The sequence below is a fragment of the Salminus brasiliensis genome, chromosome 1, assembly GCF_030463535.1.
Source record: "Salminus brasiliensis chromosome 1, fSalBra1.hap2, whole genome shotgun sequence".
NCBI lineage: Eukaryota > Metazoa > Chordata > Actinopteri > Characiformes > Bryconidae > Salminus > Salminus brasiliensis.
Window position 1 is genome coordinate 9,599,286 of NC_132878.1, and position 22,524 is coordinate 9,621,809.

Below are 22,524 nucleotides of genomic sequence, written 5' to 3' on the forward strand. Positions count from 1 at the left end.
CACCCGGACCTAACCCTGAACTGCTTTCTGAACTAACCTACCAACCTACAGTTTTCATATCTGGTTTGGGTGTGTGCAAGTATAGTAAATCGAGCCACTAGTAAGGAGTCTGACGCCCAGAATTTACATAATTCCCCTCTCATTTCCCTGTTTACTTTAACCTAAACAGGGGAAACTATTATAAGCACCATTTCAAGCACTCCAAATAGCCCTCACACACTGAGCTATAAGCTCATACGTGTGAGTGTGAGCCTCCCGTTCATTTTGGACTTGTTTTTTCCACCATGTGTTCAGCACGGTGAGAGAGTCAGGATTTCATGGATCAGCAGCCACCAGTCAGATCATGTTAAATGAGAAAGTGAACCCACTTGTGAGCTCACCACCAAACAGAATCACGGACAGGTGCTGCTGAAGACGTGTCTGACCAACTGAAAGAGACTTTTGCTGGAAGAGCTCCACTGAGAGGTCAAGAGGTCACTAGGTTTGCAGAACTAAGCTGAATCAAAAACGGTAGAAAAGGTCCAACAGGACAAGAAGCTGCTTTCAAGAAGTCAATAGTCAAGATTCAAGAAACATGACCTCTAGTGGTTGAGAGGTGGTGAACACAACCACTCTGGAACCATTTCCCCCCATTTAGGCCAACCTTTCATTCCCAGGCCTGAACACAATGCTGGAAAATCTGTTCTTCCAGACACTTATCACCTAATCATGCCACTCTACAGATACCCCACCAGTTCTTCTTGGCATAGCGATGGTGTTTGGCCTGAGTGGGCAGCAAACTTCCATGTGGGTGAGATAGTGTTAGCATTTTACCCTGCTGTGTGGTGTTGCCCACTAAGACATCTAGCTTCTAGAAGCATAAACGTATAAACGCTTAGAATGTGTCTCGTGCCGATTAGCTGCAGTGAGAACAGTCGAGAGCCTTCACTGTCTGAGAGGTCTTGTGATGAGCTCTGATGAGTTTATGCTGAGCACTATTACATACATTTCTCTGAAGGAGGTTCACCCTGAGCTTTACTTTTCTCAGCTCTCTGAGTGATAAAGATTTATCTACTCCAACTGCTCAGTGTGTTACACAGATTTACTGCCTTTACTTACCTTCACCAGTTCTGCCTCCACCTTCATCTCCGGTCTGTTCATTTTGGAAAAAAGAAAAACTTGTACTTGCAATGTTACCATGTTACAGAGCGCTGACCAGCTTCCCCCATGTTGTAGTCGGGTGAAGTGATGGGACGTTGAGAAAAGGGGGTGGAGAGTAATTGGGCACTGAGGAGATTGGGGGGAATAACGGGGCATTACCAACATGGAGCAGAGTAGTGGGACATTGAGGAGATAGGGTGGAGAGTAATTGGGCGTTGGGGAGAAGAAGGTGGAGTAACGTGGCGTTGAGGAGATGGAGAAGAGAGTAATGGGTGTTGAGAACATGAAGATGGAGTAACAGGGCGTTGAGGAGATGAAAGTGGGGTAACGTGGCGTTGAGGAGATGGAGAAGAGTAACGTGGTGTTGAGGACATGGGAAAGAGAGTAAAGGGCATTGAGGAGATGAGGTTGGAGTAACGGGGCATTGCGGAGATGATGGTGGAGTAAAGGGGCATTGTGGAGATGAGGGTGGAGTAAAGGGGTGTTGAGATGGGAAGAGAAGCAAAGGGTTGTTTAGGAGATGGGGAGGGGAGTATTGGGGTGTTAAAAAGATTGGAAGAAAAGTAATGGGGTGTTGAGGAGATGAAGGTGAAGTAACAGGGTGTTGAGAAGATAAGATGAGGGTGAAGTAAAAGGGCTTTGAGGAGATGAGGGTGGAGTAATAGGGCTTTGAGGAGATGAGGGTGAAGTAATAGGGCTTTGAGAAGATGAGGGTGGAGTAATAGGGCTTTAAGGAGATGAGGGTGGAGTAATGGGGCATTAAGGAGATGAGGGTGGAGTAATGGGGCATTAAGGAGATGAGGGTGGAGTAATGGGCGTTGAGGAGTGTCTCCTTTAGTAAAGCCGAGGCCAGTTTTAAAGCATAAATTAGAACTTTATTTTATTATTACAATATTACAAAAAGAGTAGCACAACTCTCACACGCTCTGCAGGATCTCGCTCACGCATTCATTCACTCAACAGCCACAGAGTGACAGAGAAGAGAAAGGCCTTCTAGAGCCCTCCTCCTTTTCACAGCTATAGCAAAAAAATAAAATAAAATAAACAAGGAAAAAAAAGATTTAAATAACAAGAAAAACAAAATCAAGTTCATAATTATAAATAGTCACAAATTGCAAAACTGAAGCTTTGAAACTTGGAATAAAAAGATTTGTTGTTACAGCCCAGAACTACACACAGCTATAAAACATAATTACGATAAAATATGATTCTTTTTTTCTTCTTCATTTTTCATTTGTAAAGTCATTCTAAGGAATTGCTTTTCTAGTTCAACAAAAGCTTTAGTTAATAAAAATAAACAAGGAAAAAAAATTGCTGTTCCTTTATAGTCTATTTCTCGTCGTTTTCATAATTATCATTATTATAGGTTCCGTAATAACCATGCTTGTTTTCAAAGGAAAGTCCAAGGACCAAATACTTAAGGCTTTATAAGGGCTGTTCCAGAGGGAGGCAAGCAGAGAGTGGGTGTGGGCGAATCCACCCACGAACACACACGTACACACACACTCTCTCTCTCACACACACACACACACACACACACACACACACACACACACACACACACACACACACACTCATACAAAACCAGGCCACTCATTCATTTATTCATTCATACACACACACACAAATACCCCATTTCATCCACGAAAAGTCCTTGGTAATCATATCCACGGGTATCCACCGTTCACACAATCATTACACTTCTTAGAGTTACAGTAGTATAGCAGATTAGCCAGTGTGTACAATAAAATAAACAATTCATCTGCTGTTTCACCTCCGACATTAAAAAAACGAACAAAAGACAAAAAAAAAAGAAAAAAAGAAAACGTCCTCCTTGATTTACCCACAAGACTTCTTGCAAGTGATCAATTTGGTCTATTCAAGCACATCATTACGTCATTAAAGAGCATCAGTAGCATCTCCTAAGTGTGACGTTCTCTCCGCGGATACATGGGGGAAAAACGTAGGATCAGACAGAACTTTAATCTCAGTTTGGTTCGTCGTTAGTCGCTAAACGATATTAGTAACAATCCACGATACACAATCTTCTCCAGTAGTAAGTTTAGTCCTGCTAACCTCATGGCAAACCATCTAACGGGAGAGAAAAGCCCACCCCTGCGATTCAAGTAATACGTTTTCCTATCTCAAGAAAACCAAGCAGAAGCACGACGGCACCCCAGCGTCTCCCTTCCTTTTCACATCAGCCCACAGTGTCTTCCTAAGATCATTCAAATTCACAATCCTGCTGCTGACTTCCTGCTGCACCCATCGAGACGCGACTCGCCACTACAGGCATGAACAGACACTGGATTTGGCGCAGCACTTAGGGCCGTAAAGCTGGCGGTAGACTTAAAAAAAACACGAAAGAACTGATAACTGAAAGTACACTCCTTAAGATTAAAAACAAAAGGTGCAGCTAATGGTTCTGGGAGTGACACCATAGAAGAACCACATTGGAGACAGCCTATCGCCCAACCTACTTGTTAGTACTCTCCCCCATCATTGTGAGGGACTGTGAGGACTGACACATGGCTCCTCTGACATATGTGCAACCAGCCACTGCCTCCTGTCGAACTGCCGCCAATTCAGCATCACCAGGCAACCAACGCGCTCGGAGGAAAACGTCAGATACCCAGCTGTGATGCTTTGGATTGCAGGCACCCGGGCCACACTGAAATGATGGAGATGGAGGGAGATCTACCCACCTGGAGCAAAGCAAATTGTGCTCTCTCAGGCTCCGGCTGCTGCAGATGGCAGCCATGACGCAGGATTCAAACCTGCAATCTGTGGGTCACGGTGGCAGCGCCTCAGTCCACTGGACCACTCAGACTCTGTGTAGTAGAGATGTGTGAGTGTAAAGCTTTAAACTGGAGAGGAATCTTTACATCAAGTAGAGCTTTAAACGACTGTTCTCTACACTCATCTTTTAAAAATGGTTCTTTAAGAAACCTAAAGTGGTTAGTCTATGGTATTGTTCAAAGAACCGTTCAGAGCACCTTTACTTTTAGAAATGGAGGGAAGAGTGGGGCACAAACCACATTTTGGGTTTTTGCTAAATAGTTATTAATAAAATAATTCAAAGTATTTGGGCAAGTTCACTACATTTTATACAAGCAAGTGGCACATCTGTGCTACAAAGACAATGCAGACTCCATTTCCAGAATGTACCGTTCTGAACAGCTGAGCTGAAAGAGAGACGGGTGCTCACACTGCAACTTGCCACACTGGTGGACCCAGGGGCGAGTTGTCCAGAACATGTCAACAAAAAAAAAAGTCTTGCAAAAAGATGCAAAACTAAAAATTCAATTGTTTGATTTTTATGTATTTAGGCAGATTTAACCTAAATACAAAAAATATCTGAAAACAATCAAACATGAATAAAAACCTTTAAAATAATGTTTTTCGCATTGGAAGATTTGGACTTCTGTTCGTAACTGGAAGGCTTCAGTTCAGTTAGCAACCCTACCATGTGGAGGCTGTACTTTAGCTTCCCTAGCTCGAACTGGGACTCCTTCAGAATGACACCTGCTCCATTATCTGGGGCTTAAGTTCTATCCCCAGTGATGCCACAGCCATCCGCAAGTGGGCAGGATTGACCTCCCTCATCCTTTATCTCAATGTGGGTGTCTGTTAGCTGACAGAACAGAGCTACTCCTCCAAATGCGTTGAACTATCCATGCAACATAGTTTTGCATCTTTGCAAAAACATGCTAGCCTTCAACCTCCCAGCACTGGTAGTATTGCGTGATCAAGGGAGACTAAGGTAGCTGGTGAGAGCTGGGAACGACTAAAGTGAGGGGAAACTGGGAACACAAGAAGAAAGCGACCTAAAGTGAACAAGTCAGAGTTAGATTTCAAGTCATTTCACGTTACTTTGTGCCCCACCTTCCCTTATACTGAACATAATCTCTGTGCATGTCTTCCGCACTCGGCACCACTGGAGTCCAGATCTGAGCAGGGACGCAGGCAAATAATTGACATTGTGGACCAACTGCAGTCTAGTGGAGGCATAACGGATTCTGCCCCCGCTCAGACAAGGCTGAACAAATGACTGGATCGGTCACCTGACATACATCAACCACTCTGAAGTGTCTGTAGCCAAAGTAGCATTTTGTTTTTACAAAGAAATAAATATATTTATTTAAGCAGAAGAAGAACAAGGAGAAGACAACAAGGCCGAGGCGCTTTCTAAGCAGTAGCTACGTCACGGCGAGGTGTCTTTGTCTGCTAGCAATCTTGAGAGAGCAACCAGATTGCTTCTTCTTACGCAGCTCAGATCCTGCAATAAAAACAAGAAAGAAAAGAAAGCATCCTGATGCACTACTGAGCCTGTCGGACTGAACCGCAAGCCGCCGTGTCGGCTGTTTGCAGATAAAGGAGCTTAATCTGCCCTGATCAGAACCCAGCTCAGACGTTTGGAGGACGACTTTAGTTCTGTATTTAGATCCACTCCAGGAGACACCATGGAGGGAAGAAAAGGAGAGAAAAACTAATGTGGGAATGAGGCCATATTGAACCCGATCCCTAAAGGTACCTAATTAAAGCACTCCTTTAAAAATTGATCACTTGCAAGACTGAAGATTAAAAGGGAAAATAAAACAATTGAGAAACCACTGCTCTTTGTTAGATGTGTGTGTTGGAGTCCAGCGATCGGTTTCAGGTTTTAAACTGAATCTTTGATGCGAATGCGTATTAATGCTTTTCCTCACGGTAAGTAGTATCTGTTTTAAGACAGATTGACAGCGAATATAGAGTGTAGAGTATGTGTGGCTATCTGCAGTGGACAGAGACAGAGGAGTAGAGCCTGTGTGTTGTGGATTTGTTATTATTTTTTTTTTCTTTCCATTTCTAATTGGAGCTTATCTGTACCCTGGGTGCTGGCCATGGGCCTCGGAAGGGGGGGCCACCACCCTGCCCATTGGGGGCGGCCTGTGCATCTTCCTCATCAAGCCCAGATTTTGATCTCGGAAGCAGGGCGTCTGGAAGTCCCCTCCCATGTAATCCGTCGTTTGCATCAGATTAGTCTGCCCTGCGACCACGGCCACCCCTGCCGGCGGCCGGTAATGAGCCGTTGCCCCTGTGGGGGCGCAGTCCACTCCCCCCGGGGCAGGGTTGGTGCTGCCCGTGCCGTTGCCTGCGGTGCTGAGGAACGGCATGGGCATCTCCTGCGATCCCGAGCTGTCGCTGTTGGGCGTGGGCAGGATGCTGCCCCACACCGGCGGCTGGTGGTAGTACTGCCCATTGGCGTAGTGCGCCATACCATTGTTGTTGTTGTTGTTGTTTACGACCGGCGGCGAGGGCGTGGGTTTATCCATGGGGGGTTTGAGGGTGTAAGGCTGCCCCATGCACAGCTCCGGAGGGTAGTTCATGCCCTTGCAGGGGAAGCCAGTAGGGTCCCGTTGAGGGGGCTTGCAAGGATGCCCCACCCCGTCTGAAATGTGCTGCAGGTGGGCTAGCTGATGCTGGTTCCATGACCTCATCTGCTGCTGCTGCTGCTGTTGTTGTTGCTGCTGCTGCTGCTGCTGTTGATGGTGGTGGTGACGACTTGGGTGCTGTTGGTGGTTCTGATGCTGCTGTTGGTGCTGCAGAGCCTGCGGATGCTGCTGCTGCTGCTTCAGATCACTGTGATACATAGGCATCCGGTTCATGGTGCCCATGCTGTGTGGGGGTATGGCGCCCATGGGGGCCGGGGCAGCAGCTTTGTCCAGGGGTCCCACGGTGCACGAAGGGTGCATGAGGGCACCGGGGTGCCCACTGTGCATAGACACCCTGGAGCTAGCATTGATGAGTAGGTTTCGGCTGATGGGGCTGGGGTTAGCGATTTGGCCCTCGCACACTGATGTGGTGCCGGCACCCTGAGCCCGCGCCTGGCAAAACTGGTTGATCTGGTGCACGATGCTGCTCAGGTCAGCCTGCCGGCCCTGGTGCAGGGCCCCAGCCATGGACAGCGGAATGGTTGAGGTAGACACGGTCACGTTTGGTGGGGCGTCGGCGTCTGGGAGCTTCCTGGCGCCGCCCTGCAGGCCTGGTGGAGGCTGCTGGAGGTGCTGTTGCTGCTGCTGCTGGAGCAGGACAGCAGGAGGGGGTTGTGGACCTGGGTGTGCCAGAGCAGGAGGGTGCGACAGAGGCTGCGTCCTGCCCATGCCCTGGGGGTGCTGGGGCATAGCGGAAGGGGGGTGATGCCTGAGATAAATAGATACATTGAAACTTTATTAATCCCCAAGGTTATGACAGCAATTAATCAAGGACTGTGCAAATTACATACATATATTATGAGCTATAAAAATGTGCATTATTTACAAGACTCTCACAAGAAAGTTTTTGTCCATTATTTGTGCACTTAAAAAACAGGGTTTTCTTATTAATATTCACTTGCATTAACATTACATGTCCTTGTACCACATGTGAAACAGGTACGACATCATTTAAGGAGAAGGTCTAACTAATTTTTCAAACATTCTGCATAAAAATTTTTTAGATGTAAATGTCATTCAGATTGGTTTGATGTGAACTTAACTTGTGAACATAAAATGCTATTACATAAAATGGTGATGACTTTGTTTTATAATAAAACAATATAACTACAACCCAAGCTTGGTGGAGGGGTACATGTAAGGTGTTTTTCCACATAAACATTACATATGAAACTCAGAAGATGTGCAAGTTCACTGCTGGTTTTAAATAGTCTTTAAAACGGCTATATTTGTGTTGTAAACATCACATCCCCTGGTTACCACCACCACCGCAAAGAAATCGTAGGTATGTTTCTCTAGAAGTCCCACCAAATCAGCCCGAATAGCTTGGTTTACATCTAAAGTATATATCACACAAATCATCGCTGTCGCGCAAAAAAACTCAGATCTCCAAATGGCAACTTTACAGGAGAGTCAATTGGAGCATTTATATTGGTCCAAATTATTGGTTGGACACAATGTAAAAAAACTACGGTCAGATTCACATCATGTCAAAACGAGAAAAACTGCAAAAACGGTAATGCAAGATTTGTGCGTGACAGCGATGACCTTGTATGTGTTGTTCCAGATGATATAATGGGCAAAATATAATCAGCATTTAATTAAAGAAGCACTGAAATAACTGCCCACCCCTGGTGTGGTGCTCCAGACTGTTGCTGCTGCTGAGGCTGAGGCTGCTGGAGGGGCTGGAGAGTCTGTGTGTGTTGGGGAAGCCCCTGCTGATGCTGGGCGGGCGCTCTGGGGAGCGGCTGCGGCCCGTGGTGGAGGGTTAAAGTGCTGGCACCAGCAGGAGGAGCGTACGGGCCTCCGGGGGCGCTCATCATGGCCTCTGGGTGCAGGTGCGCCCGTGTACCGGCGAAGTCCTTGACAATGCCCTTGACTATGGGCGCCTTGACGATGGCCAGGAGGCCGGCCTTGGCTGTTGGCTGGGAAGGGGGGTAGGGGCTGTAGCGAGGGCCGCCCGTGTCCAGGCCGTTGACGGTGCGGCGCACGTGGTTGCGCTGCGGAACCTTGACGCTGTTGGGGAAGATCTTGATGGTGAGTGGGCTGTTGGCTACCTTCTTAGCATAAGCATCCAGCTCCGCGGGGGTCGGATACTGAGCTGATCTCATCCTCTGTGTAGTGTCCCCTGGACAGAGATAGAGATAAGAGATACATTTGTTAGAAAAAATGGAAATATGAAATCAAGAATAGTTAAAAGTAGGTCAGCTTAAGTGGTTCTTGTAGTCAGGCAGTTGCTAGGTTGTTGCTACATGGTCACTAGGATGATATTGTTTCATAGTGTTGCGTTGCTGTTGCTACAGTATTCCAGGTTGTTGCGATGGTGCTGCTAGGTGACTGCAACCACCTGGAATACCATACCAACTGCCTAGCAAGCCCCTAGCAACAAGAAGTGTAAGATAGAAGAGTGCTTAATCAGAGGGCAGCTAAAATGTGAAGTTGCAGAGAAAGGCAAGAGACTCAGAGTCAGAAACCAGAGCGGCTCTAAATCTGACTGGCCTGATATTCTCATATTCCCTGTCTCAGCGCTCCCACAAAAGGCTCCTGACATTCAGGAAATAGATAAAGAAGAAAGATAGGAAGGATGGTGGAGAATGAGGAGAGAAAGTGAGAGAAAAGAGAGAGAGCTCATCTTTGCAGAACAGGTGGAAGGTCAGAAAGACTGGAACGGTCTCTTCTCTTCTGGGGAGGAAGCCTCTTGGTGAGAATACAGACCAGCAGAGCTCAATCTGAGGAGGCATGCAGAGAGATTTATCTACTCTTTGCTGCAGTAAAAGGCTCTAATCTTCTGGGAAGACTTTATACTAGATGCTGGAACATTGCTGTGATGCATTCAGCCATAAGATCAGTGAGGCCAGGTACCGATGATGGACGATTGGTTCTGTCACTCCACTCATCCCAAAGGTTCTGGATGGAGCTCCATCCAGAGAACCCAGCTCCGTTCAGCGATGGGAGCATGAGGAAGGTCAGGTACTGATGTTGGAGGAGCAGGACCATTCTGGACCATTTCAACTCATCCTAAATGTACTGGATGGAGCTCCGTCATTCCAGAGAACCCAGTTGCACTGCTCCATAGCCTAATCCTGGAAGGCCTCATATCCCTCTAGCTAATGCTTGCCATTGGTCATGGGGGCCGCTAATGTACAGCTGTTCCAGAGCGTCCCATTTCATTACTCATGCTTTTCTATGGAGATTACTGAAGCTAAATCATTTGAGAATTACGTTTGATTCATTGAAGAAGCATTAAAACACACTAGACTGCTCGGGCCTGCAGTATGGTCCTACTGGTAGAAAATGGTGCTCTCAAGCATACAGATTTGGTTTTCAGCATACAGGGCAAAACTGCCTCTTCCCTAATGACTGAATAATGCAGCGTTAAGGCATTTAAAAGGCGACTATCTGGTACTGACGCAAGTGAAGCGCAAGATGTGTGTGTATGTGACAAACTGCGCAGACAGCACCAGAAGCAGGTGAATGTTCACCAGCACACTTCTTCGCCATCAACACCACAGGTGCCAGTTCCTGCGTAGCACAGAGGGATCACACACACAGACACACCTTGACAAAGCTCTCCGAGCACCAATCAGCACTCTCCCAGCCACATTAATGCCCGACAAGTGCATCTGTTACAGTCTTTAAAAAAAACTCCTTATGTCAATCATCTCTGTGCGCGCATGTGTGTCTGTTTGTGTATGCGAGTGTCACAGAGAGAATCTCAAAGTGTGTGAAGTCTCGACAAGTCCCAGCAGTCATGAATTCTGCATGGGCGTCTGGATTCGGGACGGGTTCACTGTGGAACTGAAGAGGGACAAATACTGATCGGTTTGTGTGCAAATGACGGCGGCAGGATAAACTATCCTTAGCAGAACGATTCAACTGGTTAAAAATCAAGACTGGTTTTATTCTGATATGCCATTGACTGTCTGTATCCTATAGGTCTTCAAATCTATACCTTGAAGGTCAAGATTTAAAGATTTCAGCTCCAAGTAATATCTGTGATCTGAAGATCAACAAATGTAGGATGCAAGATCCTGAGTGGCCCAGCTGTCTAAGCGTTTGCTGGATCATTCGGAGATTAGGAGCACAACTGGCTTTGTTTGGTGGGTAGGATGGTTCTCCTCTCTCTCCATATCAACCAGTGCAGGCGTCTGTTAGCTAATGTAACAGAATTGGCAGTTCTCCTCTAAGCATATTTAACTGTTCAATGAGGTTGCGTTAGCAGCAGTTTGGAAAGAAGAGGTTGGTTGGCTTAATGCAACTCAGAGGAAGCATGTGCTAGCGTTCACCCCTCCAGCACTGGTAGCATCATGTGATGGGGGAGTCTGGGCTACTGGGTGGGAAATGGAACGATTGATTTTGCATGCATGCCAAATCATGTGTGTGAATGAATTTTCTTGCAGATTCTTTATGCTTAAATAAGAACGGAAAGTTAAGTTACAGACAGAAGTCTATAGCTGCTATCATCAGTATCAATGTTATTGTGATTATCATCATTACTGCTACCTGCTTTGCTTACCTTTTCTTTAATTTACAAAATTTGAATTCAAATGACCTATTTTCTCCCAATTTGTCTTGGGACACAATTTCTGCCTTTCCTAGCTCCCCCTTGCACTAGCAATGGGGGGTAAAGACACATGTAAAGCCAGTCTCTGCCCCTTTTTACATCTGCTGCCGACGTGGCATCACAGGGCAGCCAACATGCTCATGGGAAAGCGCAGGGTCCTCAGCCGCACTGCACCAGGTAACAGATGCTTGTGCCAGCCAACACTGCTTTGAAAGAGATGAGGGGAGAGAGCACAGCCAATTGTGCATGGCCGATTATGCTCTCTCTGACTCAGGCTGCTGATGGCAAAGCAGCATAGAAGGGGATTTAAACTTGCGACCCCTGGTCCACAGTAGCAGCGCAATAGACCGCTGAGCCACTCAGAGTCCCTCTGATTTACTTACCATTAAACTATGCAAACGTCTTGGCACACCAGGTCACATTACATGCTTTGTTGACTGTTTAAGTGAAAATAAATGAACAAATCCTTCACAGGTACATTCTGCACATTTCAGTGCACAGTTACTGACTACTGGCTTCATTTAACATATTAGGGGAAAATGATGTGGGGTGTTCAAATGGCATGGCACAATTTATATGATGGATTGTTTCCAGAAATCAGCCAATACACTGAAAATCGAATTACATTTACATTTATGGCATTTAGCTAACGCTCTTATCCAGAGCGACTTACAAGGTTACCCGTATTACAGAGGTGGGCCAATGGAGTGTTAGGAATCTTGCCCAAGGACTCTTATTGGTGTAGCGCAGCATAGTCACCCAGGATAATCGAACCCCAGTCTCCAACATGGTGTGGTAGCTCAGTGGCAGGTAGTGGTGTTATCTGTTGCGCCACACCAACCACGTCATTATCTGAACAGCGGTGCTCAAACTTTAGCATATAATGGCATCTGGCTACAAATATGAATTAAATTCTGCATTAATGTGTCATGGTTTTTAAAACGATTGGTCTGATCCTGGAATAATCTTGATGGTTATGTTGTTTGCAGTGCACTGTAGGACACAACACACGGTCTGGGCTGGCTGAATGCTTTAACACAGGCCACCTGTTGAAACTTAAAAGCAAAGTCACAGCCATCCATAACCGGGACATTACATTAATCAAAGTATATTCCTTGGTTTCAAGAGCAGGATTTGTCAAATATAAAATAATGACGACTCAAAACTGGGTTTAAACGTCTCTTAACCCCTCAACACTTTCAGCTTATTACATGCTAAGGTGTATTATCCAGTAACTACACTGTGGAAAGCATAAGCATACAATTTGAAACTGTAGAGGAACTTCTTAAGTTGGAATCTCTCTTTAGGAAGAGGGTTTTAGAAGAAAAAGGTTCCCTGAAGGTTCCTCGAAGCACTGGATAGTGCCTCCACAGTTCTAAACTGAAGAACCTCCAGGGGCTTGCACAGGGACTTCCCCACACTGGTGGGGCTATTCTTTGGTATTAAAAAGTGCAATAAAACATTCACCCTTGACATTTTAAGTGGTTTATACAGGTGAAAAAAAGGTTCTTTGCAGAAAAACCATCAGATACGTGATCAAGTATGTGAAGTGGAAGTTCAAAATAAGCTCCACATAGCATAGCAAGTTCTATACACACCTACAACCGAGTGTCCAAGCCAATAAGCATTTGGGAACCTTCAGGTTTTAAGAGTGCACCTGAAAGGTTGGAGTGCTGACGATGCAATACGGTGATAAAATGTGTGGGCTTTGGCATTATTCTCAAGGACAGGGCTTTTATCAGCTACTTCTTCAGTTCTGCAGTTCTATGCCAAAAAATAGTGCAGGAATGGTGTAGGAATGTGGGATAATATTGGAAACATAGAAGAATCTATTGGAAACAAGTATCTGCATTATAAGACACATGTACTCTGAATAATAATGGTGCTCCGAAGCACAATTTTTTCAGCTTTAAAGGTTCTTTATTTACATCTCTTTTACAAAAATGGTTCTTTCTAGAACCAAAAATTGTTCTTCAGTGGCTTCACTCAAAAGAACCCTTTCACCTATCACCTTTACTAACAAAATTACTTACATGATACTGGCTATTCACATATTGGTACATCTTTAGTCATCTGTGTAAGACGGATTCTTTGCACATTAACAAGCGCGCACACACACACACACACACACACACACACACACACACACACACACACACACACACACACACACACACACACACACACACACACACACACACACCCTTGGCTGAACTCGTATAAGTGAAAGACCTGGCCTGGCTACTGAGGCCTCCAAACCTCAGCAGTATTTCTAAACAGACAGCAGCAGAAGCTTTATTGTAATAAGTGCGGCCTTGGCTCTAAATGAGCTGATTAATTAGAGAGCTTTCTCCCTCTGCCCTACTCGCTACATCTTGCTGAGTGCAGGGAACAGCAGGCTTAAGGCCAAAAAGGAAAGCAAATGAGAGTTTTCAGATTCTTTGGAGTTCATTTAAGAGGGTAAGGTTATATCTCTGAGGGAGAAATAAATCTTTTGCTCAAGCTTAGCATCTTTGCGGTGGAGAACGTTTAATTAGGATGTGCACTTATGAAGCAGAAAATGAGCGCAGGCTCCACAACGCAGCAGTAGAATTAATGCTGCCAGCTGATCTTCATCACCCATCACTGGAAAGTAAGGGAGGGTAATGGGTGGTCTTGTATGCTTGTAGAAGCTGGGTTAATGTCATTCAGTAGCCTGAAGATCATACATACCTCTGATATGTCTGCACTGCATGGTGCTACCCTTATTATTATATGGCACCGCCACTGGAGAAGCACTCTTATCATTTACTTTCTTATAGTGCAGATGAACGTCAAGATCACTGTGTAGTTCTCCGTTTAAGTAGAGCTGACATTTTAATAAGTGTCCTGAAGAAACGAGAAATGGATGTATTTACACTTGGCTTGTGCCTCCAATACATCTTAGACCTCCTCCTGAAGTGGTTTGAGTGATCAGACAGCAATCTGTCTCCAGTGCTTCTTGGCTGCATTGGCCTTTTCTTGATTGCCTTGATTGGACAGCTATGCAATCAGCCAGAGATGCATGAAGTGGCTAAGCGTAAGCAGGCTCTTACAAAACTGACATAGCTTGTTTTGACTCAACCATTTTTTTTTACATAGAGTAAAAACTCAGTGTACTGTAAATGTTACCAGAGCATAAAACAATATATATATTTTTTAAACTGTTATTTCAAAACAACATAAACTAATTAAATTTGGGCAGAATAGCTCTTTTTAATTTATATTTAAAATGGTAAAAAGGTCAAAATACTGTTTTAAATGTATTTAGTAATGCATTTTGTAACAGTCAATAAAAGTAATGTGATCTGAATACACTTACAATACATAGAATTAATCTTGATTAGTAGACCTGATTAATATCTTTTGGATAATACTTTGCCCCACAATTCACTGCAGTAAACAATATTACTGTCATTTTAAGACAATTATGTGCCACTGGAAATAATATTAATAATAATAATAATAATAATAAAAGCATAATACAATTGCACCCTTTTAAAGAGCAATGAACTTTATTTTAATGAATAATAATAATAAAAAAATAATAATTAAAAAAAAAATATATATATATATATATATATTTTTTTTTAATTATTTATTTATTTGTTTATTTATTTTTTTACAGAATCCGTTCGCTAAAAATAGTCATTTTACTGGTGTTTATTAACAGAAAGTCTTACCAAAGTTGCAGAGCTGTATTATCTATAAAAAAGACCGGACCCATATCGGCAGACAGTCAGCATTAAGGTACTCTCATCATATCAGGCTACTGCTTAACAGTTTGCTGTAAGTAATTCTTCTGTTATGTTTCATGAAAAATTTGCTTTTTGTTTTATGTTTTTTTTTTTTATTGTAGTCAAAAACCTTTGACTCTCAACTGCCCTCTAGTGGATGTACTGCCATTGTGTGAACATCCATGCCAGCATACAGGACACATAGAAGTATGTGGGCAGTGACAGTCACTTACTAATAATGGAGGGGTACACACACACAAGGCGCTCTGAGAGAAACTCGTCCCCAAAGGATTTTTTTTCTGCATTTTACCAAAATCAACATTATATACAAACCTCTACGGACACGTTTAAGTTCACTGGTTGTTTTGGATATTTCACACTGTGTGTGTGAAAATTAGGTAGAGATGCACTTCAGGGATTTTTTTCAGGAGTCTTTTCACTCATGCCCGATAGTTCTTACAGGAGAGAGAGAGAGAGAGGGAAAAAAAGCTTTACTTTCTCAAGCTGGTATGACACGTTTGATGCGTCTACAGGAGAGAAAAGGAAAAGCTGTTGAAAGGAAAGACAGCAAAGACGAGAGAGAGAGAGAGAGAGAGAGAGAGAGAGAGAGAGAGAGAGAGAGAGAGAGAGAGAGAGGGAGGGAGAGAGAGAGAGAGGGGGGGAGAGAGAGAGAGAGAGCGAGAGCGAGAGAGCGAGAGAGAATTTGACGATGATAAGCGTTCTCTGTGAAACTGCTGTCTGGTTGCTGAAAGGGAGCCTTTGTATTAAACAAGCTTTCATCACTTGAGGGAAGAGAGAGAGAGAGAGAGAGAGAGAGAGAGAGAAAGAGAGAGCACATGGAGTGAATGAAGGTGGAGGGGAGCTTCTGATGTGCACCCACCTGCACTTCCCTACTACTCTGATCCAGAACTAGTGATCCTTCCCACACAAACACACACACACACACACACACACACACACACACACACACACACACACCATCCCATTTACATGCATTTCCATCCGCCCCTGGCTCCCTCATCTCCAGGCTCGCCACTGTGACCAAGGCCGCTCAACACAGGCCGATTCACAGCGAGGTCACTCCATTCTACCGCTCCAGCACTCATTCTGCACGCTGAACTGACTCGCTCCCTCTCCCGGTCGCTCTCTCCCATCCTCCGTGAGCACGTGGTGAATTAGAGCCGCCCTGAAAAGTTGAAGCCTTGCTGTTCTCTGCAGTGATCGGATTATGGAAGCTGTTCTTCATGGCTGTAATTTAGATGCACGGCCCTCTGGAACACTAACCTGAACTGATAGAGGGGTGTACTGGGGCTGTGTCGAGTGGGTTCTGTCACTGTATAAAGGTAAAGGTAAAGGTGCACGTATTTGCCAGCGCCCGGGGGGAGCAGAGAGGGTAAAGGGCCTTGCTCAAGGGCCCAACAGTGGCAGCTTGCCAAGCCCGGGAATCATACCCACAACCCTGTTATCGTTATCCCGGCGCTCTAACCGCTGAGCCACCACTGCCCCTGTATGCCTGTATGATGTAGAGAACAGTGAGGCAAGATGTAACATGGAGTCAATTCTAACTTAAAGCAACATTATGGAGCAATTTTACCTTAAAACAGCAGCTTCAATCGACTGTAATAGAGACAGCAGCATCCATCGTTGCGGCTCCGGGCTCAGCACAGTGCTAACTGCAGTATGTGACTCTGGGGAAGTGGGCAAGACAACGCTTGTAAAAACTGTGTAGGGCTGTGTGTACCCAGAGCCACCTCAGTCCATATGCTTCTTTCCCTTTCAGTGACTGCTCTGTATGTTTCAGCTTGTCCAGAAATGCATGTAAACCAGGCCCTTTAGGGGGTTAGGGTTAGAGGGAGAGGTACCGGGAGCCCAGGAGCAAGAAATAAAAGTTCTCTATAATGCTGCTTTACCTCTTCTGTATTCATTAGGGGTGTAATGGGTTGCATCTCACCAATGTCAACTTTATATCAATGTATGGAATGGACTGGAAGTCAAAGTAAAAGATTAGATCCTTCAAGTCATTGTGGAGCATTTCTATTGGTTCATTCATCAAGAAATTGTAATACAATGCAACAGACAGCTGCCAGATTCCCATTACGTCAAAAAATGGAGTGAAAAATGGAGATACAAGGTTTTTGTGTAACAGCGACGATTTGTTCATTCTGATGTGTGGGTTTGTAGTTTCTCGAGAAGTTTTACATGCCCATTATAAACTGGGTACAGGCATTGAGAGAGAGAGAGAGAGAGAAAGAGAGAGAGAAACTCCCAATCAGGAGTAAGAGAAAAAAGAGCAAAAGAGAGACAGTGTGAGTGATTGCGAGAGAGACACCAACCAGAAATCGAGCGAGAGAGCCAGAGATAGAGAGTGAGAACAAGCAGAAACTGAACATAGTGAGAGACCGAACAAGAGAGACAGAGTGAGAGACAGAGCGAGAGAGTGAAAACAAGCCGGAACTGAGTGAGAGTCCGAGTGAGTGATTGAGAGATTATGGGGTAGAAAGAAACACTGTGTGTATGTGTGTGTGTGTGTGTGTGTGTGTGTGTGTGTGTGTGTGTGTAAAAAAGAGAGAAAGAGAGAGACACCCATGAGTGAGAGGAGACCAAAGCGCTTGAGAGAGGGAGCAAGAGATTAACCAGAGACAAAGCGAAAGAGAGCGCACGAGAGACAGTCAGTGAGAGAGACAGGACATGTGATTGAGGGACAGATCGGGGGGGCAAGTGAAGAATCGTGAGAGAGCACAAAAAAGTGGCTGAGATGAGCAAGAGACAGGGCGAGAGACAGAAGGTGTGATTGTGGGAGAGAGCGAGAGCACGAGAGAGAGAGAGAGAGAGAGAAAGAGAGAGAGAGACACACACACTGAAACGAGAGAGTGAGACACACTGAGTGAGCGAGGGACGAAAAAAAAAATGGTCTGGATCAGAAAATGCGGCGCGTCTCTCCGAGGGCAGACGCCCTGTCAGATTAGCTCTCTGTCAGGGTGACAAATCACGCCCTGGAGATGCTGCATATCGCGTGTGTGTAAGTGTGTGTGTGTGTGTGTGGTGAGAGGGCTGCTGGCCTGGAGACTGATGAGCAGCACGACGCCCTGAGGGGAGCCTCCATGAGTAGCAATTATAGAGACTCAACCACTGAAGTGAAGGAGCCACTCCACACCACCCTACACCACCCTCCCCTTTCTCTCTCTACCACCCCACCAACTGTCTCTCTCTCTCACACTCACTCACTCACTCTCTGTCTCTGACCACAGCAGAGGAGACAGGTCTGAATCAGGTATGAGGGTCTGAATTCTGTCTTTCCGTCTCGGTCTCCATATCTGTCTGCCTCTCTCTCTCACATGCGCGAGTGCTCTCTCTGCCTGTCTCTCTCCTTCGTGTCTGCAGTCTGTCTCCTTCTCTCACAGATACCGCTTTCTCTATGATAAGGTCTGATTTCTCACACACTCAGCCTCGTGTGTCATGCTTTCGTCCAGATGTTGGCAGGGCACATCTGGCCTAGACACAAGGCTCTTGGGAGAACTTGGAATAGAGACAGGAAGCAGCACACAGAGAGAGAGAGAGAGAGAGAGAGAGAGAGAGAGAGAGAGAGAGAGAGAGAGAGAGAGAGAGAGAGAGTGGTAAAGAGTAAGGAGAGAGATGTAGAACCAGAGGAAAGAAAGTGATAGGATGAGAAAGTAAATAAGCACACACAGTATGGCCAAATGTTTGTGGACACTTCATCTAATGAATGCATTCAGCTTCTTTCAGTTGCACAATTGCTGACACAGATGCACAAATGCACACACATGTGCACATGTCTAGACCCTGTAGAGATGCACTGCCAATAGCATAGGACCCTCTGCCTCTAGGCGTGAGAGGGGTTTCACCTGCCCATCTTTGAGCTGTGGCACAGTGGAACGGCGTTCCTAATAATGTTGCGGAGTCAGGGATGAGGTAGGGTGGTAATCATCCAAAAGCCTGACCTAACCAATGCTGTTGCTGCTGAATGCAATCAAATCCTCACAGCAGAGCTCCAGATTCTAGTAGAAAGCCTTCTTCCTCAGACAGTACAGAAAGTAGGATAAACTCTTCTTAATACACTTGATTTCATAACAATGAATGAGCAGGTGTCCCAATACTTTTGTCCATATAGTGTATATGCTGACAGAGAGTGTGCAAGAGTGAGGGTCTACATGTTAAATTAAAGAGAGGGATGGGGGAGTAATTTACCACTGATACAATAGCACACACACACTCCTTCTCAAACCACAGATGTTCTGAGTACTTTATTATACAGCTCTTATATTACTGCCCACCTTCATTTATTCTGACCAGCCCCCCTCTTCCTCTCTCACTCACTCTTACTGTCTCGCCCAGCTTGTTGTTCAGAGCAGTAGAAGCGCTGGTAGCTGGTAGGAAATGAAGGTATGAGCTGAGATGGAGAAAAAGAAAGGGGTCCAGCATCTCCCCTGCATCTCCCCCCCCCCCCCCCCGGTCAGACAGAAGAGCTGAGAGAGGAGCTTTCGATCAGGCAGAAGAAGCAGAGATAAGAGCGATGGGGTGACGTGATTTGTTTGGTGGGGGAGAGTGAGAGAGCGTGAGCAAGAAAGAAACAGGGAGAGAGAGGCAGTGAGTAAGTGAGAGAGAGAGAGAGAGAGAGAGAGAGAGAGAGAGAGGGGAGAGAAATGGAAAGACGGAGGGGGGAGTGACAATGGGGAACGGCCCTGTGTGTCAGTAATGGGGGCTCCTGGGGCTAGACTGATTACTGCTATTCTCAAAATCACACCACTGATGAAGGGGGAGAGAGAGAGGGAGGGCGAGAAGGAGAGAGAGCAAGCAAAACAAGAGAGTGAGAGAGAGAGAAAGAAGAAAAAGAAACAGCAAAAAATGAGAGAAAGTAAAGGAGAGAGAGAGAGAGAGAGAGAGAGAGAGAGAGAGAGCAGATGAAGGGGATGAGGGAAAGGGAAAGGGAAAGAGAGAGAGAGAGAGAGCAAATGAAGGAGATGAGGGAAAGGGAAAGAGAGGAAGAGAGAGAGAGCAGATGAAGATGAGGGAAAGAGAGGAAGAGAGAGAGCAGATGAAGGAGATGAGGGAAAGAGAAGAAGAGAGAGAGAGAGAGAGAGAGAGAGAGAGCAGATGAAGGAGATGAGGGAAAGGGAAAGGGAAAGAGAGAGAGAGAGAGAGAGGGAGAGAGCAGATGAAAGAGATGGGGAAAGAGAGGAAGAGAGAGAGAGAGCAGATGAAGGAGATGAGGGAAAGAGGAAGAGAGAGAGAGCAGATGAAGATGAGGGAAAGAGAGGAAGAGAGAGAGCAGATGAAGATGAGGGAAAGATGAAAGAAAGAGCAAAATAGAGAAAGTGGGAGAGATAGAGATATAGAGAGATAGAGAGAGGGATAGATAGATAGAGAGAGAGAGAGAGAGAGCAAGATAGAGATATATATATATAGAGAGAGAGGGATAGAGAGAGAGAGGGATAGAGAGAGAGAGGGGGGGGTAGAGAGAGAGAGGGGGGTAGCGAGAGAGAGAGAGAGGGGGATAGAGAGATAGAGGGAGGGATAGAGAGAAAGAGAGAGGGATAGAGAGAGAAAGAGAGAGATGGAGATGTACACTCAAGGAGCTCTTTATTAAGAAGTCCTGTACAGCTATCATTTAAGCATTAAGCAGCTATTAATCAACCAATCGCGTGGCAGCAGTGCAATCCGCAGAAAAGGGGGCAGCCGCTTCACACTTCTGTCAGCCAGAAACAGAAAGCTGAGGCTGCAGTAAATGATGCACTGATGAGCCTCGAATTCTTCTGAGGCACCGCACTACAGATGGTAGGGTCAGAATTTGGCACCAACAGCATGAATCTATGAACCCGACCTACCTTGTGTCAACAGTCCAGGCTGGTGGAGGTGGTATAATGTATAAGGTGGTGAGGGGGGGATACTTTAGTCCTGTTAATATCAATCCACAATAGCCTGAATGTCAGCGACTATTTGAGTAGTGTTGCTGACCATGTGCATCCCTTCATGACCACAAAAATGTAAAAAAAAAAAAAAAAAGTAGGTAAAAGTAGTTAAAACTAGTAAACTAAGGTGGATGAAAACTGGCAAAAGAGATGACTAAGAAGTGGGTAAAAAGACGACAACTGAGTAAAGAAAAATGAGTAAAAACTGATAAAACTAATTGCTAAAAATTGAGTAAAAAAAGTAGGTAAAAAGTGGACAGCTGAGTAAAAAAGCGGGTGGGGAAAAAGACAATGGAGTAAAAAATGGGTGAAATAAGGGTAAAAATATTAAAAATAAGTTAAAATGCACAAAATGTGGATAAAAAAAGATAATGTGGTTAAAGCTGGTAAAAAAAAAAGGGTTGAAACTAGTAAAATGAATTGGTAAAACAAGTGTGTAAAAGAAACTGATAAAATAAGGGTAAAAATGTAGTGTAAAATAGTTAATGGTACTATTTTACACTATTAAATTAAAAATAAGAAACTTGGCATGAAGTGGGGAAAAGTGGGTAAAAACTGGGTAAAAAGTAACATGTCATCAATCAGGGTGCGGCTGTTCTTGACCTCAGGGCGACATGAAAAGCTAGTGAATCAGACCACAGTGTAGCAGCTCGCTAAATAAAGGTCCTTCTCCATGAATGAGCAAAATCAGCAAATCAGAACTAAGTCAGCCTGAGAGACGATGGAAAAATAAAGAGGCCAGCCGAAAGTTCAGTTCTTCCTGTAGTCTGAACACCTGCAACACCCTTCCTGGAGTTGCCGTGCTTTTCTTTTCCTCTTCTCCTGCCGTGCTCGTCCCCCTCCGTCTCCTCCTCTGCACTCCCCCGTGAGAGGATACCGATATCTCTGCCTCTGTTGACGGCCGGCCCCCGTCGCTCAGTCTGTCTAACCGGGTTTTTGTCATCCTAACGAGATTGAGTCCTCATTATCACCAGCCAACCTCCCCCGAGAACACACTCCACAGGGGCACGGAGAGGGAGGAAGGAAGAGGAAGAGGAGGGGGGTGACTGTGGTGAGAGTCTGTAGTGTAGGACAGCAGGACCAGTCTGAATGAAAGGTGGCGCTCGACACAACACAGACTCAGACCATGAAGCGGAAGCAAGTCTCATCTCTGCCCGGATGAAGCAGCACTTTAGCCCCTCATCCCCTTCATCCAGCCCCTCGCTCACTCTCTCTCACTCTAACAGTGTTGACTAAACAAAATGGCCCCTGACATTTCCTCTAAACAGCTCTCCTGCCAATCTCGTGGCACATCTGGCACCACACCAACCACCCACATCTGTCCTCCACAGAGACACAGAGACAAAGAGAGACAGAAGAACATAAAGGGTGAGAAAGTTAAATGTAAAGAAGGAGGAAGATAAAGAGAGAGTGAGAAATAGAAAGACAGACACAGTGTGAGAGAGAGAGAGGGGGAGAGAGAGAGAAAAAAAACGAATAGGAAGAGTGAGATGTGAGAGCGTGAGATAAATATTAAGACAGAAACAAGGCGATAGACAAACAGACAATGAGTGAGAGTGAAAAAAAAAAGTAAGAACATAAGAGTAACAGAGAGAGAAAAATAAAATAAATGTAAATATAAAGACAGAAAGGGTGAGAGAGTGATATAAATATAAAGACTGAAA

At 45.2% G+C, this 22,524-nt stretch overlaps 1 protein-coding gene across 2 annotated transcripts in view; it reads right to left on the minus strand.

The window, feature by feature from the left end:
- Positions 1–1,993: 1,993 nt before the first annotated feature.
- fam222ba (family with sequence similarity 222 member Ba) overlaps positions 1,994–22,524 on the minus strand; it is a 103,387-nt gene continuing 82,856 nt past the window's right edge. For both annotated transcript variants that reach the window (XM_072662844.1, XM_072662903.1), the window contains exons 3-4: positions 8,244–8,742; positions 1,994–7,323 (exon numbers count right to left, since the gene is read on the minus strand). In XM_072662844.1, the coding sequence (XP_072518945.1) occupies positions 6,000–7,323; positions 8,244–8,742 (1,823 nt within the window). In that variant the 3' untranslated portion in view covers positions 1,994–5,999. The remainder of the gene's footprint in view (positions 7,324–8,243; positions 8,743–22,524) is intronic.